General features: G+C 42.4%; 1 protein-coding gene across 2 annotated transcripts in view; it reads right to left on the bottom strand.

Annotated features, from left to right (window-relative positions):
- ADAMTS17 (ADAM metallopeptidase with thrombospondin type 1 motif 17) overlaps nucleotides 1–15734 on the bottom strand; it is a 156674-nt gene that overhangs the window by 13890 nt on the left and 127050 nt on the right. For both annotated transcript variants that reach the window (XM_086849571.1, XM_086849570.1), the window contains 2 exons: nucleotides 8907–9111; nucleotides 4714–4866 (listed from right to left, as the gene is read on the bottom strand). In XM_086849571.1, coding sequence (XP_086705697.1) covers nucleotides 4714–4866; nucleotides 8907–9111 — 358 coding nt within the window. The remainder of the gene's footprint in view (nucleotides 1–4713; nucleotides 4867–8906; nucleotides 9112–15734) is intronic.

The following is a 15734-nucleotide window of genomic DNA, read 5'->3' as shown; positions in this document are numbered from 1 at the left end:
CCTCATGTAAGAGAGACTGATACCTGACCCAGTGTGCTGAGTGAGATCCTTGGCCCATGGCCAGTGGGTTGTAGGGAAGAATGAAAGACAGTTACCCTGGATTTACACTGGGTTATCTGAGATTAATACAGGCCTTAGTATTTACAGAGCACCTACTGTAACTGCAAAGAAAAAAATATGGCAAAGCCAACATGCCACAAGGCCTCTATATGTCTTTCTTCTTCTACAAATCTTTTCATTGGGCTAGGTAATATAATAGGTTAATGAGCTAAATTGTTGCCAGAGGGACAGAAGTTGCATATTTAAACTTCCACCCACGGAGCTGAAAATGCCCCTTGTGAGAGTCAGAGCTAACGATGGAGCTTGTGTGTCTGGCTTGTAATTCCACCTTTCTTGATACACCAGTGAAATGGAGGATAGTAAAAAAAATGAAACTGGGAGCCCTGAACCATTCTGTGCTATTGGCTCCAAATACAGAACTTTAATCAGGAGAGAATTTGAGGCACGTGAAATAGAAAAACAAATAAAACTGGAAATAAAGAAAAATCCACAAAAATCTTGTGGAGAATTGCTCCTGCTATAAAACCTTGCCTCCTCAATTATACCTCAGAAGAGTCCACAGGACAACTGGAGGAAAGGAACTCAGAAAATAAAGCATTGGCCTGTACAGAATTAAAGAACCTCCAAGGTCAAGTACAACCTTTGACCAAACACCCCCTTGCCCACTAAACCCTAGCACTGACTGCCACATCTGCTTGGTTTCTGAGCACTTCCAGGGATGGTGACACTGCCACTTCCAGTGGGAAGTCTGTTTCCATGTTTAGCCACTCTTTCAGTGATGAATATTTTCCTAATATCCAACCTGAACCTCCCTTGTGCTATCTCTGGTTGTCTGGGAGAAGAGCCTGACCCTCACCTCAACACAACCTGCTTTGAGGTGGCTGTGGAGAGTAATATGGTCTCCCTTGGGCCATCTTTTCCTGCCACATCACTGCTGGAGCAGAAGAGGAGAGAGCTGAGGACAGGGGGCAGCCTCATGAGGCTAAAAATCAGCCCCTGGTGCTGCTCACCTTCAAGCACAATTTCTGTGTCACCACCACAACTCACCAACACCTCCAGCTCCCCACAACATCTGGGACATGTTTCCAGTGACTCCAACACCAAGTCCAAGTCCTGCAGCTGCTCCTTCCAGTGCAGCCTGGAGCAGGGAATGGTGTGGAGCTGGGCTGTGTGTCCTGCTCAGCTCCCCAGAGAGCCACACACATAAAGACATGCTCTGTTCTTGCAGGAATGTAATCCTCGACGTAAAGTTTGTCAGCAAAAATATAATTCACCATGAAAGAATGTACTACTGTCTTGCTAAAGCATCAAGAGGCACATTTGCAGCAGTCTGGGAGTCTGAGGCAAGTGCTGGGAAACTGAGCAACCTGTGTTTGTTCCTCTGACCAGCACAAGTACAACAAAAATGTAAAAATGCTTCCAGTGCTAGAACATTTAACAGTTCGGATTTCAAACAAGGAGGAATTATTTCAAAGTAGAACGAGTGTATGAGATGTTTGTTTCTTTAAGTGAATGCAAACTGGATGTGGAATTTCCTCTTGGAAGAAACAACTGAATGGGAGATGGCTTGGACTCCCTTTTGTATATTGCATCATGTACAAAAACGGATGATATAATGAATTGCAATTCTGAAGAATCTAGGCAAAAATAAAATAATTATATCAGGTTAACACCTTCAGTGGGTCTTGCATTGTGTAGTTCACGTTTCTATTAAATGTGAAGACTGAAGCCAGGAACAGTTTAGTTATAAAACTTGTAACACCAATGATGAGTTAAATGCTAAAAATAATAATTACTTCCCTTTAAGATAATGAGTTTAAAAGAGAAGTGGCAGCAGTGCAGAGAAGCTGCAAGTTTAGTGGCAGCAATAAGAGAGGTGTAGTAACAGAACAACTCTCTCTTTAGAATTCCACTACAGTCTGTTAGTCCCAAGCACTGGGCTAACAAAGGCAAACTCAGAGCCATTTAAAATAACTACAAACCTGGACTTATGTGTTTGCAAAGTGAATTGGATCTATCAGTTCCTTGTGCAACACTTGAAACATGCTGCAAATATATTAAGAATATACAAACATGACAGCCAAGACTGTGTTGCTGAATCTGCTCAATTAGGTCCAAATGCTTTCCACAGCTACAGGACACAGCAAGGACCAGTTGCAAAAAACTGACAGAAAATGGGATAAAATCCCTCTTCTTTCAAGCATGGATGATGGCTACAGAGCTGTTGCTAAGGCCAGTGGATGAGGTTTGGCTCGTGGGTGCAGCTCTCAGATCAGCATGGCCTCGTCTCCAGCCCTCACCTCTTCTACATTGGAGCTGAGAACTTAAAATCACAATTTGTCTGGGGTAGGTGTGCAGATTTTACTGCTGGGAGCTTCTTAGGGAGCTGATCCATCTCCTCATGCACAGAGTCCATGTATTCTACAAATACTGCCACTGCTAACACAGAAATAACATTCTGTCATACCACCCAAACAGCCTGCTCTATTTACAAGTTGTATCTGGACCTGACTTTTCAAATGAGGTTTTCCCTCCCTCTTACATGACTTCCCGGCATCTTCAAAGAGGATCTTGGTTTGGGAAATTAAGGATCAGAGGCCAAGTCACCAGGCAAGCTGTTTGCACATAAAGCATCAAAGCCCATTATTTTAATCTGTGATAATTACCACTGTTAGTTAAATCGTGCTTCCCTGATGGTTCTCAGCAATAAGCAACAAATGCACAACACATTAATTGCACAAAGTTGTTGCTTGTTCTGAGATCAATTTGTATTAACAGGAAAAATTTCCATCTTAGTCAGCACAAAGATCTCTCACAGTGACTTTTACAGGGCTGGGAATAAATGTTTTACAGTGGAATTTTGCCCTGGAAGGATGAATTTCAAAGGGTTCTCTATAATCTAATGGCTACAGACTTTGTGTTTCTCCTTAATGGAGGAACTGTTTTATGCCAGAGTTGCTGATAGCTGTAAATGCTCCCCTCTTAAGTCCAAGCCCTGTATTAAAGCTTCTGGATCCTCATGATGAAAATCCTTCACTCGGGATTTGTGAAGAACTGAATTCCACAGCAAACATTTCAGCTATCTGGGTTTCTGAAACAAAACATTTTCTTCTAAGAATTGTACCTACCCTTTTCTAGAAATCTCTACCCCTCTACTCAGAGAGTAAGAATCTAATTGTGTGACCTAAGCATCCGGTCAGAATTAACCAATATGTCTAGAATTTTAAATGCTCATTACAAGCCAAATCTAAGTCCAAGAACATCCTGCTGGACTCACACAGGGCAAAATTCCTGGGAAGCAGAGCACTGGCACAAGCTCCCTGCAGACAGAAGCAGGCCACATATGCAGCACACAAGCTTTTGTGCCCTCCTGCACAGGGATGATCCTGATCCTGAGTTAAGACTCACAAATAACAAGTGATTTTGCACTGATCCTGCCCTGCTCACATGCTGACATTAAACCCATCAAACACCACTGTTTACTGTGACCCATGTAAGGTTGCAGCCCTCCCAGCAGTGAGCCAACATCTTTATCAGATTGGAACTGTTCACACAACACTGAACTTTCAATCCATGTAATCGGTGAACACACAATTATTTCATATTCCTCCCTATCAAGAGAATCCTGGTCCTGTTTGAATGCCAAAATGTTTTAGTGTTCCACAAATAAATAGGTACGTAAATAAACAAATAAATAAAGTTATTTCACCTGTTAACACATGGGGACTGTTTCTTTTGGCCAGCTTGAATGGATTCTGAGTGCCAGGTTATGAATAAAATAATGTTCAATACTGTAAACATCTTGTGACATAAATTCCTGGCTCAGCATAAATACAGCCACTCTGTATGTGGCAGGTTCTTCCTGCATTCTCCAGCACTGACACCATTAAAATCATGTGTCTGTGACAGAGTATATAAATAATTGTAATTCCTAAAAAAAAAAAAGCAATCACAGATAAGCCAGTTTGCCCATCCTGGGCCTCTGCTCCACTGGATTTTGCTTGCTGGAGTTTGGGTTTTTAGAAAGCAAAGTGCAACTACTGTATCCCAGTGGTTTCTGCACATGCTGTACATTCCAGAACAAAAAGTAGGTTTTCTGTTTAAAGAACAGCACAGTTAGAAAGATAAGATAAAACCAAACTGGAATATAATATTGCTGGGAAATGTTAGTCCTTTAGGCAAACACGAAGTCAGTAATGTAAAGAGTGCTTTCTGAACAACACTGGCATGGGCTGAGTTTCTCACACTGCCAGGCCTCCTTCCCAAGCAAAACCTTGTATTACTCTTACGATCAGAAGGCAAATACAGAGCAGACTCTGCCCTGGTTTAATCCACTGCATTCAGGAATAAATTCCACTGATGTCACCAGAGAAACAAAGTTCAGACAAGCCTAAGTGAAGGTGAACTCCAGCCCTGAGGAAGGGACTGATGGTTTTGACTCTGCCTTTAAACTCAAGCCTTTCTTTCACTTCAGCTGGTTGGAATGGGTCTAGGACTGGGCTATGTGTGTAGGTCCCAGTCTACCCTGAAAACCAGTTAAACCTTTGCTTCCTAAATATTTAAACTGCAAATTAATGCAGACAGCACATGGGAGATCAGCACCCTGAACATCTTTGCTCTCAGAAAGGAAAAGCACAAAGTGTTTGCTGTTACCTTGGACCAGTCTCCTGTTTTCCACTCGTAACAGCCTGTGTGATCCTCACACTCTTCCTCTTCTCTTGGCCTGGTGGCTGCATCACATTTGCCTTGGGAGTTTGTGCATGTCACTGTTCTTTTCTGAATTCCCCTGCCACAGTCTGCTGAGCACTGAAAAAAACAGGGGTTTGGTTTTTGTTACATGGTGCTTAGAAATGATAGCTTTTATGTTGGTAACACAGCTCAGAGGAAAAGCTGGGGTTATGAACACTGAGGAAAATGATAATCCATAAGATTTTATCACAAAAATCTAAGCCACTCATAAATGAGTAATTTGAAAAGCATGATGACTGCTTGTGAAATACTTATGAAAAATGGCAATTCTCAAAATCAATCTTCTCTGGAAAATGTCAGCTGGCTTTTTGCTAGACTTGGTGCCATTAAATCTTGTGTTGAAGAGCTCCTCACTCATACTGAAGGACACACTGAGATTCACTACTCAGAACTGCCACATCCCTTGATGTATCAAGGGATACATCAAGGGTGATAAATGGTGGCGTTAAATGTGATTTTAAATCACAGTAGCACAAGACCACTGTTATAAACACATTTCTGTAGCACAGTTTGTGCATATCATGGCAAAGTCACAATTCTCACACGTTCTCATGTGAAACATGCACGTGTTCAGATTTTGATTTGCCATTGCTATCTTAATTCTGAAAAACTCCAAAAAACATTTAGTGAGTAAGCACAAATTATCCACAAATGTTTTTGGGCCTGGGCTCTATGGAATTAGCATCTAAGGAGCAGGGATATCTGGTCACTCATTTGTTATCCTTGCCAATGGTTGGAAATTCTTGTTTAATGAAGAATTTGTCTTGATTTTATTGGCTGTACGACATGGGAAAAGGACACTTGCACGAACTGAACCCTAATTTTTGTTTTCAATAATCAATTTGGTAGTAGAGCACCTGTTGTCACAGCCACCTGAGTCCTTGTCACCACTCCTGAGCACAGCCAGTCTGCCTGCTCCTCATTCTCATGCCACTGCAGTGGTTAGAGAGTGAGAAATTGTCTTGCAGAGCCACTGGGGATAGGTGGGTGGAAAAATGATCTATGTACCAGCTGAGATAAAAACTAACCTCCTCTGGCATGTCAAGTTCTCCCCTTCAGGGGGCCAGCGGGGAAAAGACAGTTGATTTGACACTGAATAAATAGTGAAGATATGAGATATTCTGTGAGGTCTTTTGAACGTGTTCCAAGAAGCTTCTCCATCCAGGGGGTCTATGCTGGAAACAAGCGTCAGCTTGATATAAATTACATCAAATGGACAAATCTCAGCATGCCTGTCTAACCGTCTTAAAAACACAATCCAGGCAGTTCTGACCTGCTGGCCTTGTTAAGGACATGAATGACAAGCGTTTATGAGCTGGCAAGCAAACAGACATGCCTTTAAATACTTCACAGCACTACAAAGTGACTTCTTGAAAATCTGGGAAACCTTCCACTTAATTTACTGTGTGCCGCTCACGGCGTGACCCCCTTACGGATGTAACATCTTTGTAAGGAGCACAATCTATAGTTCTGCTAAGACAGGGGGATGAATTCTTCCCAGATTTGCAAAATTCCACAAAAGGCTTTGCTGGACTGCTCAGAGCACAAGGCTTGCCAGAGATCCCAGGCTGGAGCTCCCTAAATGTTACCTTAAGCCATGAATTTGCCCTAGATTGGGTAGACTTTCCCAAATTACGGATCACTTTCCTCAGGCCCCAGGGTGGACTCCTCAGGGCTGTGCTTGTGCATCTCAAACTACAAAGATAAATATATAAAAATCTTTGGAATGGTCCAATTTACCCAAAGTAAATCAAGCTGAAGTGGGAGTATTTTTCACAGTAGGAGAAATCTCTAGGTGGGTTTTACAAGCAAGTCTGGGAAAAACACCAACTGTTTGTTCTTCCCACAGCCTTAAAGTCATTCACAGATTAATACCGCATATACTTTCCTAGACAAAACAGCATGAGCAAGAAGGTTTCCAACAGATCTTTGGTGGTCACATATAAATCACCCTCTTTAAGAGGTTTTTTTTCCTTTCCTCAAGTCATCTGTTTTCATGAAGAATTTCTTAATACACAGATTTTACAGAGAGTCCACAAATTAATATACACAGTTTCTATGTGTCCACTCGAGATCATTAAGTCTTATTTTATTAAATTACTTTGTCAGATCCCATGAGGCTTTGCAAAGGAGCAACACAACTTTGCAATTAAGACACAACTCCTTTATCTGAAGAAAATCCATATTTTTTTCCACTCCAGTTCTCTAACAGTAGACATATTCACCTTCTCCTGACAGTCTCTATTTTTATCATTAAAAATGGGTTGAGCAGTACTTTGTCCAAAACAATCTCAAGTGTTTGGCAATACAAGGGGAACTTAATTTTTTCCACAATGAAGATTGCATTGGAATTTGCTGTGAAAACACACATTTTTGACCAGGGACCAGACATCAGTGCGGTCAACAGTGTTGTATAAGCAAGAAGTTAAAAAAAAATAGATCAGAAAATTGATTTATTAAATGATACAATTGCAGTGATACTTATTCCTCAATATCAGATTAAAATGCTAAGGAATAAAGTGATTACCACTGAAGAAAGTCCTAGGTGTGAGAAGGGGTCACACTGGCAGAGCATCAAATGTGTCCTGGAGTTAATTGTGTTTCATAACAGCAGAAATGGGCCAGAATAACAATTTTAAAAGTGCAAGTGCACAGTTACAGACCCAACAAATGTAAATAAATGTATTTAAGGAAAAGCAAACCAGCTATTGAAAACATTATCTAAAAATGCTATGTATTTGCAAAGGAGTTACATGGTCATAGATATGAAAGATTTCCACTGATCTGTAATTTGATTTACTCTGTTCCATAAAAGGGAGACAGAAGTACCTGGGATTGTTAACAAAAGACTCAAGTAAAAAATCCACATGTAAACCAGGCAGGAATTGCCTAATACCCTAATCTCAGCTATAAACAGTTCAGCTGGTTTAGCTATAAGAAATAAAGAGGGCATCATCTGAAAGGGGAATGTCTACAACACACAAAAGACCTATCAGACAACTTACTAAAACCTTGGTGTGTTTCTGCACATCTTTTGTAACAAAATAACTCAGAAAGATCACGAATCTCATGCACCAGTGAATGGATCCAGCACCCCACTGAAAGGGAACACTGCTCTCACTTAACCATCACCTCTCTTGCCAAACTAAGATTTCCTGTCCAGGAGGTGCACAATGAAATCCCATTGTGTTTGTGAGAAGACAGTTTCCCTCAGGATCCCTTCTATCCTGAGCTTCTGTGACTTTTAAGCACATTTCAACCAATAATATTTAGCAAAAGCTCTTCGACAATGTTTTAAACAGGAGCTCCCTGTTCCAAATAAAGGTGAATAATGAGGAATCCTTCCCACAGGAAGGGTTGTTGCCAGACAGCCAGGCTGGAATGAGGCTGGCAGAGCTGCAACCCTGCACCCAGAGTGAAAGGAGCTCATCACTGAGGTAGCCCAGCAAATACAGTATCAAAGTGAACATGAGCATCCTGTAAGGAATGTTACAGGGTACAAAGTTGCTCTGTCCTGGTCTTGAACTGCAGGCACACTCCCAGATCACTCTGCTCCTAAACAAAACACGGGGTAACTGGCTCAATCTCCCATTATTTACATCAGAAATGCATTCATAACACTTGGGAAAAAAATTCTTAACTCTGCAACTACTCTGAGATGCACCTTTTATACAAAATATAGGCAGCTTTTTCTTGTTCCTGGAATTACACAAAAGAAGGCTGGATAGGACCCAAAGACTGTACATTCTCTGTAACATGCAGACGCCTGATAAGCCTGGTATTTCTCATACCACATTTAAATGGAGCCAGAAGCCCTGGGTTACTGCACTTCTGGCCTCAGGTCAATGAAAAGTTTTTCCTTCTTGGTCAGAGTTTTCAGATAGAAAGATACAGTCACTAGAGCACATCTGAACCCTGCCTTACTGACTCATCTGGTCTGGAAACCAAATCTCAGCTCCTCACCGCTCATCTCAACAGATGAGAGTCCTGCCCAGCAGTCCAGTGCTCTGAGGATGCTGAGCATGAGAACCATGGATTAAGTCCAGTGTATCTGGAGTTCTGAGGAGTCTGGCTCCTTTCTGGAGTGAAGTTCCTACCTTTGACCACTCTGATGCTTCCCAGATGGACAGGCAGTCCCGTCCCTCACAGCTCTGCACCGTGGCTGGTTTGTTGCCCAGGCAGTAGAGATCCCTGGTGTTGACATAGGTGCCATTCTGCAGCTGATAAACACAAGTGACCTCCCGGTGCTGCACACCCTTCTCACAAGTGGCAGAGCAGGGGCTCCAGTGACCAGTCACCCACCTGGGAAGGAGCCAGAGGATAAATGTTAACAAACTGTATAAAATATTAAGAGCAATTATAAAATAGCAATTGAATAAAATATTATGCTTCACTTAAAACCAGTGAGAAATGGACAGCTCTTCCTGGATTTGTGGGTGCTTTGATGGTGCTGTGCTGTTGTCACCCTGAGCTCACTGATCCCCTCTGGGAGCTGAAGTGTGTACAGCAGGAGCTGTCAGTATGCAAGTGAATATTCCCTCCTGACTCCACGCCTGGCAAAACCCCAAACTCTGCATCACTCCCTTTAACCCCACTCTCTGCAGTGGGGCTGCTTTTTTCCCTCAGATAAAGACAGTCTTTTCTGCAGACCATCCTGCAAGACCATTCCCTGCAAGGCAAAGGAGGCATCCTCCCCTCTCTGCATTCCAGCTCCACTGACTCCAGCAAGTGCTGGAAGCACCAGAGCGCAGCTACAAGGCACTGAATAAAGTGTCTGAGAAGGATCTGAAGGAGGAGGGATGGAGGGAAGGACATTTTTTTCTAAAAGAAAAGCAACATTGATCTTTAGCTTCCTGCAATCTGTCAGTGAGGAGCATGTTCTCTGTAATTACAGGCATTCCTGGATGGAGTGAGGGACTGGAGCAATAACTGTGCAGCCATTGAGCACCAGAAGGTTCTCATGCCTTTCTCACCAGGCAATTGACCTTCTGGCCTGTTATTCAGGACTGTCATCTAGATTAGTATCCCTACACCATTACACCATGAATCTCTTACTTGTCACCCAATCCTGTGATGTCTATTATGGTAAGTGGCCCAAACAAGACTTCCCAAAAACAGGTCTGCTGAGAAATACTATTTCATTCTGCTGGAGGCTCCTATAGTCTAGATAGAGCAATTTATTCACCACATTTCTTTTGAGCCTGCTGTGTGTTACTTCTCTGAAATTAATTAAACAACTGTTTCCCATCTTCCTGTTCCTGAAGGGAGGAAAATCAGTTCAGCACCATTTGTAGAAACATCTTCACCTGCTGCAATTGTCATGAATTTATTTGTAAATTCTGTGACTGGCATGACAGCACTGATGACTGCACTGACATTGAAGGCAGAAGCCATTTGGTTTGAGCAGGACTGGGCAGACTGGCTGCCTGTCTTTTGTGGAACAGGGCCCTGCTCAAATGTTCCTGTGCATTAAAGCAGTTGACTGACACATCTGTGAATTTCTGTTGGCTAAAACGGCTGGCGAGACACCAAACCTGTTTCTCCAGACTGCAGTTCTGGTGCATCTCTGCAGCCTAGGGCTCGGTATTTCTCTTATGGAATGGGAAAATGTCAGCTGGGAAATTGAATACTAGGGCTGAAAGACTGACAAAAATAGCCCTGAAGTGCAGAAATCAATGTTCACTAAAATTAATAACCAGGCCCCCTTGGTATCAGCTGGGCTCTGCCCTGTTGGAGCAAACATGAGGGAATTATCCACCTGGGGGAAGGAACCCTTTGACAAAGGCCTGAAGGGATGAAATGACTGTGCTTTATGAGCTGAATGTTAGTCACAAGGCTGGGGAAGGGTTCTGTCCAGGCTCCACTCAGCTAATATTCACTTCAGCACTGTGCTCTCACTGTGATCTACAGCTACTGGCAAAAGAAAAAGAGAAAGGGGCTGAAAGCAAAGGAGAAAGATAAAAATACATTCTTGGCAGAAGCTGCCTGTGAGCCTGCATCTAGGATGGGCAGCACACAGCATGCCAGCTATTTCCAAGATGCCTTAAGAAGAACGGTTATGGCTTTCCTTTTAGGAAGGAAAATTCCTTTATATCTTTTTTTTTTGTTTGTTTGTTGCCCTTGTGGAGGGGAGAAATCACCTGATTTCCACCTTGTTTGCTGGTCTCTATTCAGTACCAGTACAGGCATGACAAGAGCGTAACTAGAAAATCAGCACAGAAGAAACAAGTATTATCGTCATGAGAAGAATGATTGCACAGGGAACAAGCTTAAACCCAGGGTACCAATACAAAGATGTGCCTGTGGTGAAAACAATCTCCAGCTTTTTCCTTGGAGAGGTCAGCTTCAGCCACCACCCACTACATCCACTCCTGATCCCAACCCTGTGGTTACAAATCAGGTGAGGCAATGCTGTAAGGGATCTCTGAAACCTCACAGCCCACTCTGCCCTGCCTGTGACAGTCAAAATACTTAGAAATTAAAGGCTATTTTAAAATGGTGGTTTTATTTTTACATCCAGGAGACAAGTGACATTAAATGTCTGAACAATACTAATATGTAAAGTAGATTATTTTCAAAAGCACCAAGGAGATGATCACTTTGACCTCTAAACTTCATCTTCTTAGTGAAATCTATGCTTGAATCAATGGCTTGCAAAAACAATCTGGCAAACAAGTAAAGGTGAGTCCCACATACTGTCCTGGCAGTGCTGTGAACCCCCACAGTCCCCTCATATTCTCCTTCACAGGCAGCTGAAAATATTGTTTCAGTGCCTGTAACACACAGGAACTGTAACAATGTTTCAACAATGTTCACGACCAGAGTGGCAAGACAATGGATTTATGGATAAAGTGATTGAAGAATAAAATTTTTGCCAGTTTCAAATTTTTGGAAGGAATTTGAAGTAAGATATTAGCAGAATTACTATCTGCAAGTAATATACACACAGGAGAGAAAAATGTGATGTGCAAATGGTGTCACATTATGGTAACTATTAAATTGCACCCCAGGTAGATTTTTGTCTCTACACTGTCATTACACCTTCTGAACACACCTGAGTGTGTTTAACAACAAGACCTACTTAGAGGGTGATTTTTTTAAAGAAAGGGTAGGTATTTTTCTTATGACAATGTCAAAAATAACTCCAGTGTTCTAACTCCAAACCCCAGGCTGGCTCTGTATTATTGACTAAGCCAATTAACTGCTGTACACTAAGCCCTGTGTATACCATATAAAGCATTTGGCTTCCAGTTACACTTTAAGCCTGTAAACTGATCTTAGGGATTGCTTGACACCAGAGTTCTTTTCAATTTGGTCTTTCCCTCCCAGGTTATAACCTATCTTCTGGGACCATGAGAATTCTCCAGCTGGGGTCTCAGGAGAGCCTCTCATTTTGCCAACAAGCACTGATTTACGTGACAAACACACTCATCTTTCTCACAACCACAGGGATGGCTTTATCCCAGGTATTATTTTTTGTAATCTTACCTCTACAGAAGATTCAAGAGCTGAGTGATCCTTGCTGGTGGTTAGATGCAGGAAGAAAATGATGAGCTTTTAAGCAATGATTTTACCCTAGTCAGTGGCTGTCTTTCTAGCTAAAATATGCCCAGAAGGGTGTGATTTTTAAAAGCTTCAAAAAGCTGGGATGGGCAGGACATGCAATCTGAGAGGGCTCCTCTAAATCTTTGTCTTCTGAGTCTTCCTCAACCTCTGACCTCTCAGTATCTCTTCTGAGGAATTGGGAGCTCTTCCTCTAATCTGCTTTGGCAACACTCATCTGGAAGGCCCCTGGAGCAATCTTGAGATATCTTTTGGAGATTCAGTTCATCATTTGATCTTTCTATGGTCTGGATTAGTCATTAACCTTGAATTATCTACTCTACTTACTTGCCTAGACTCCCACATTTTCTAGGAAAAAAAATGGTGTGCAGCACAATGAACATAAACCCAGGGGAGATGTATGTCTGCAAATGAGGGCTTGTAGCTAAAGATTTGGGAAAAAAAAAATATTAGGAAGATAAAACGGATCAAGGCTGAAGGATGGGGGTGAGGGAGTGCAATCAAAAGACATGAGGTCACTTTTCTGGGATTTGCAGCCTCTTATAGCATAAAGCCATTACATCTTCTGGGGTAAATACTGCAGTCCATTAAATTTCCCCTGGTTGTTTCTGCCCTGAGCCCTGCAAAAGAACAGTGTGCTCTCTTCCCTTAACTAAATATCCATGCCATGTTCACACATTCTCTCACTACCTACAGGGTGCTTTTGTTGCCTTCCCAATGCTACAAGTGACATTAATTTCCCTGCTTCCACAGTAATAGCTCAGATATGACAAAAGACATGTTTGCAGTAACACCTTTTTTTTATTATTAAACCTGTTTTTTTCAGAGCTGGCTCTTCCCTACAAGCAATTTAGAGCCTGTACTACTGCTGAGTTAAGCATCAGAGGACACTTCCTACAAAACACGTCTGAAAAAGTTCTGTGACAGAAACATATCTAAAGCCTGTAATCTGAGGGTTCTAATAGATTTTATTGAAAACCTTTTGGTTTAATGCACAGGTGAGGATAACTCCATGCCCAGTTAACATTGGTTGTTTTTAGCACCATTTTGTGATGCAAAATCATGGCAAAATCACTCTTAGTCTTCTGAGGCACCTAGATGAAACCGTGGCTCTACTGATTTAGGCAAAAATTCAGACCAGCTTTCAGCAGGGCCAGGATTTTACATTGGATAATTTTAGCAAGGAGAATTGGAAAAGATTTCTGAGAATCAGTCATGTGGAACTGACAGATATACTTTGCTTACAGCTGTCAAACCAAGCTCATGCTTGACTATGTAGAAGCAAAGTCTCTTTACAAATGGAATTGTGTTTTCCATGAAACACACACACACCCTGCTGTGGACTGTCCTCTCCTGAAGCCCTCCACCATCTCTCTGCTGCACTGGGCTCAAAGCAATCAGGTGAATCTTGTCTTTTGAGAACAGGTTGTGCCACACCCAGGCACTAGAAGGCTTTTTTAAAAATTTTTTTGAGAAAAGTACAAGGAATCTAGTAGAATAATACAGCTGCTGATGTTGAAAGTAGGACTCCAAGACTAACATTCCTGTCTGATTGCCTTTATAAACAGTGCTCAGTAATTTTCCAGTACAGTAGTCATTCTGCTAACAGACTTGCCAACTTTCACTCACACAGGTTTCTTTTTTTTCTAGTGATTATCATTTTGACAGTTTTTTCGTGGTTTTTTTTTCAATTTCTCACCAATAAAATCAGCTATGGAACAATGTTTTATAATTTACATACACCCAGGGAAGTTCTTTTTTTAAATGGAAGCCATTGTATTCCCTTTCCTCCCTGAGACGAGCAGATCTCTCAGTATGGGGTTGGTGTGAGGTGTCCTGCTGGCTGGCACCAAGGGACAGAATTTCAGCACTCTCAGAGCTCCTCTGCAGTGAGTTTCCCCTACCTGCCCACCTCCACAGCAGGTGTAGCTTTAATGGGGTAACTCCTTTCCAGCTCCATTCCCTGCCTTTCCAGGAAGGCAGTGCCGCCTTCTCAGCTCCCACCACATGATGCAAACTGTGAAGATCATTACAGCAGGCAGCAGGAGGAGTGGATTTCACAATTAAATATTTTGCTAGATTATCCTGCTAATCCTTTTCTGTGGGTTAGAACTGCACTTGGCCTGTAGAGCTTCAAAACAAAGCAGCACAGATCAAGTAACATTTTAAAGCAAGGCAATGGTCAACCACAAGGTTGGTGAGTCAAACATTGCACTGGGAAAGAACATGATGGAAACCAGCCTGGGTGTTTACACCAAAGCTAAGGGACCTGTCTCATGACTCCATGTGGAAAATAATGCCAAATTAACTCATGCTCTAGCAAGTCATCTTGGATTGTTTGAGGTACATGCATTTAGCAGTAGCCAATAAGCAATTTTCATTCTACCCTGCCTGTTCCCCAACCTCCTCTGCCAGAATTAGTCCATTGAGTTGAGTTGCTGGATTTTGCTGGAAGACACAAGCAAATTGTCTTTCAGTGGCTAATTAGCCACTGATTGGTACTTAATGACCTGCCTACAACCTGAAGCACAGGAGTTTTTGTCTCCTTTTGGTGGATGGGAATCCCCATCAACTCACCTGGGTCCCAGATGTGCCCACAGCAGGACATCAGTCACCCCCTCACAAGGGTGCCCAGGAGTGTTTCAGGTTTTCCGGTCTGCAGAATTTTGGCTTTTGCTTCTGCAAGTCCCATGGTAACCCTGCTGCAGGCAGTGTCCCCGAGGAGCTGCCACCAGAGCGCAGCATTCCCTGCTCCAGCCGGTCCAGCACAGTCCTGGCAAATTCATTAAGCTCAAGCTGATTCTGGAGATCCCAACTCCAGCTTTGGGAAGTACTTCAAAATGAGCTCTTACGTGGTGCCTCCTTGGATCAGAGGGTGCTAACATTACTACTGATGCCAGATTTCCAGGCTAAAATGAAACCCTCCCCACAACTGTTCCTTCTTTTTTTTTTTCATGTAACCAAATCCAACACACACCAAGGATGTTTCTGTGCACAAGGCACAGACAAGGGTTTGAACCTGTTGGCATTGAACCTTATGGATGATAAACATTTGTACAGCTTCCAGAAGAGCCTGACTGCATTAATGAAAGGACTGACCCATTTGAAGCCATTGAATGTCCAGCTCAGCCCCCTCAGTTAACAAAATCCCAAATCCCTCCAGTTTAGTGCAATTTCTGTACAGCACTGTGAGTAATTTGCTGACAGTCTCAGAGTTTTCCAGCATATTTTCCCCCCAAATTCTACGATTTGCAAGACTACCACTTCACAAAATAAATCTGAAATGGTTTTCCTCCCCATCTACTTGTGATGAGAACACACAGAAATGAGGTGCAGACAGCCCAGAATCAGGGGGACAGACT

The sequence above is a fragment of the Cyanistes caeruleus genome, chromosome 13 (genome assembly GCF_971803275.1).
Source record: "Cyanistes caeruleus chromosome 13, bCyaCae1.hap1.1, whole genome shotgun sequence".
Classification (NCBI taxonomy): domain Eukaryota; kingdom Metazoa; phylum Chordata; class Aves; order Passeriformes; family Paridae; genus Cyanistes; species Cyanistes caeruleus.
The sequence above is the reverse complement of the archived record's forward strand: the minus strand, read 5'-3'. Positions and strand labels throughout refer to the sequence as shown.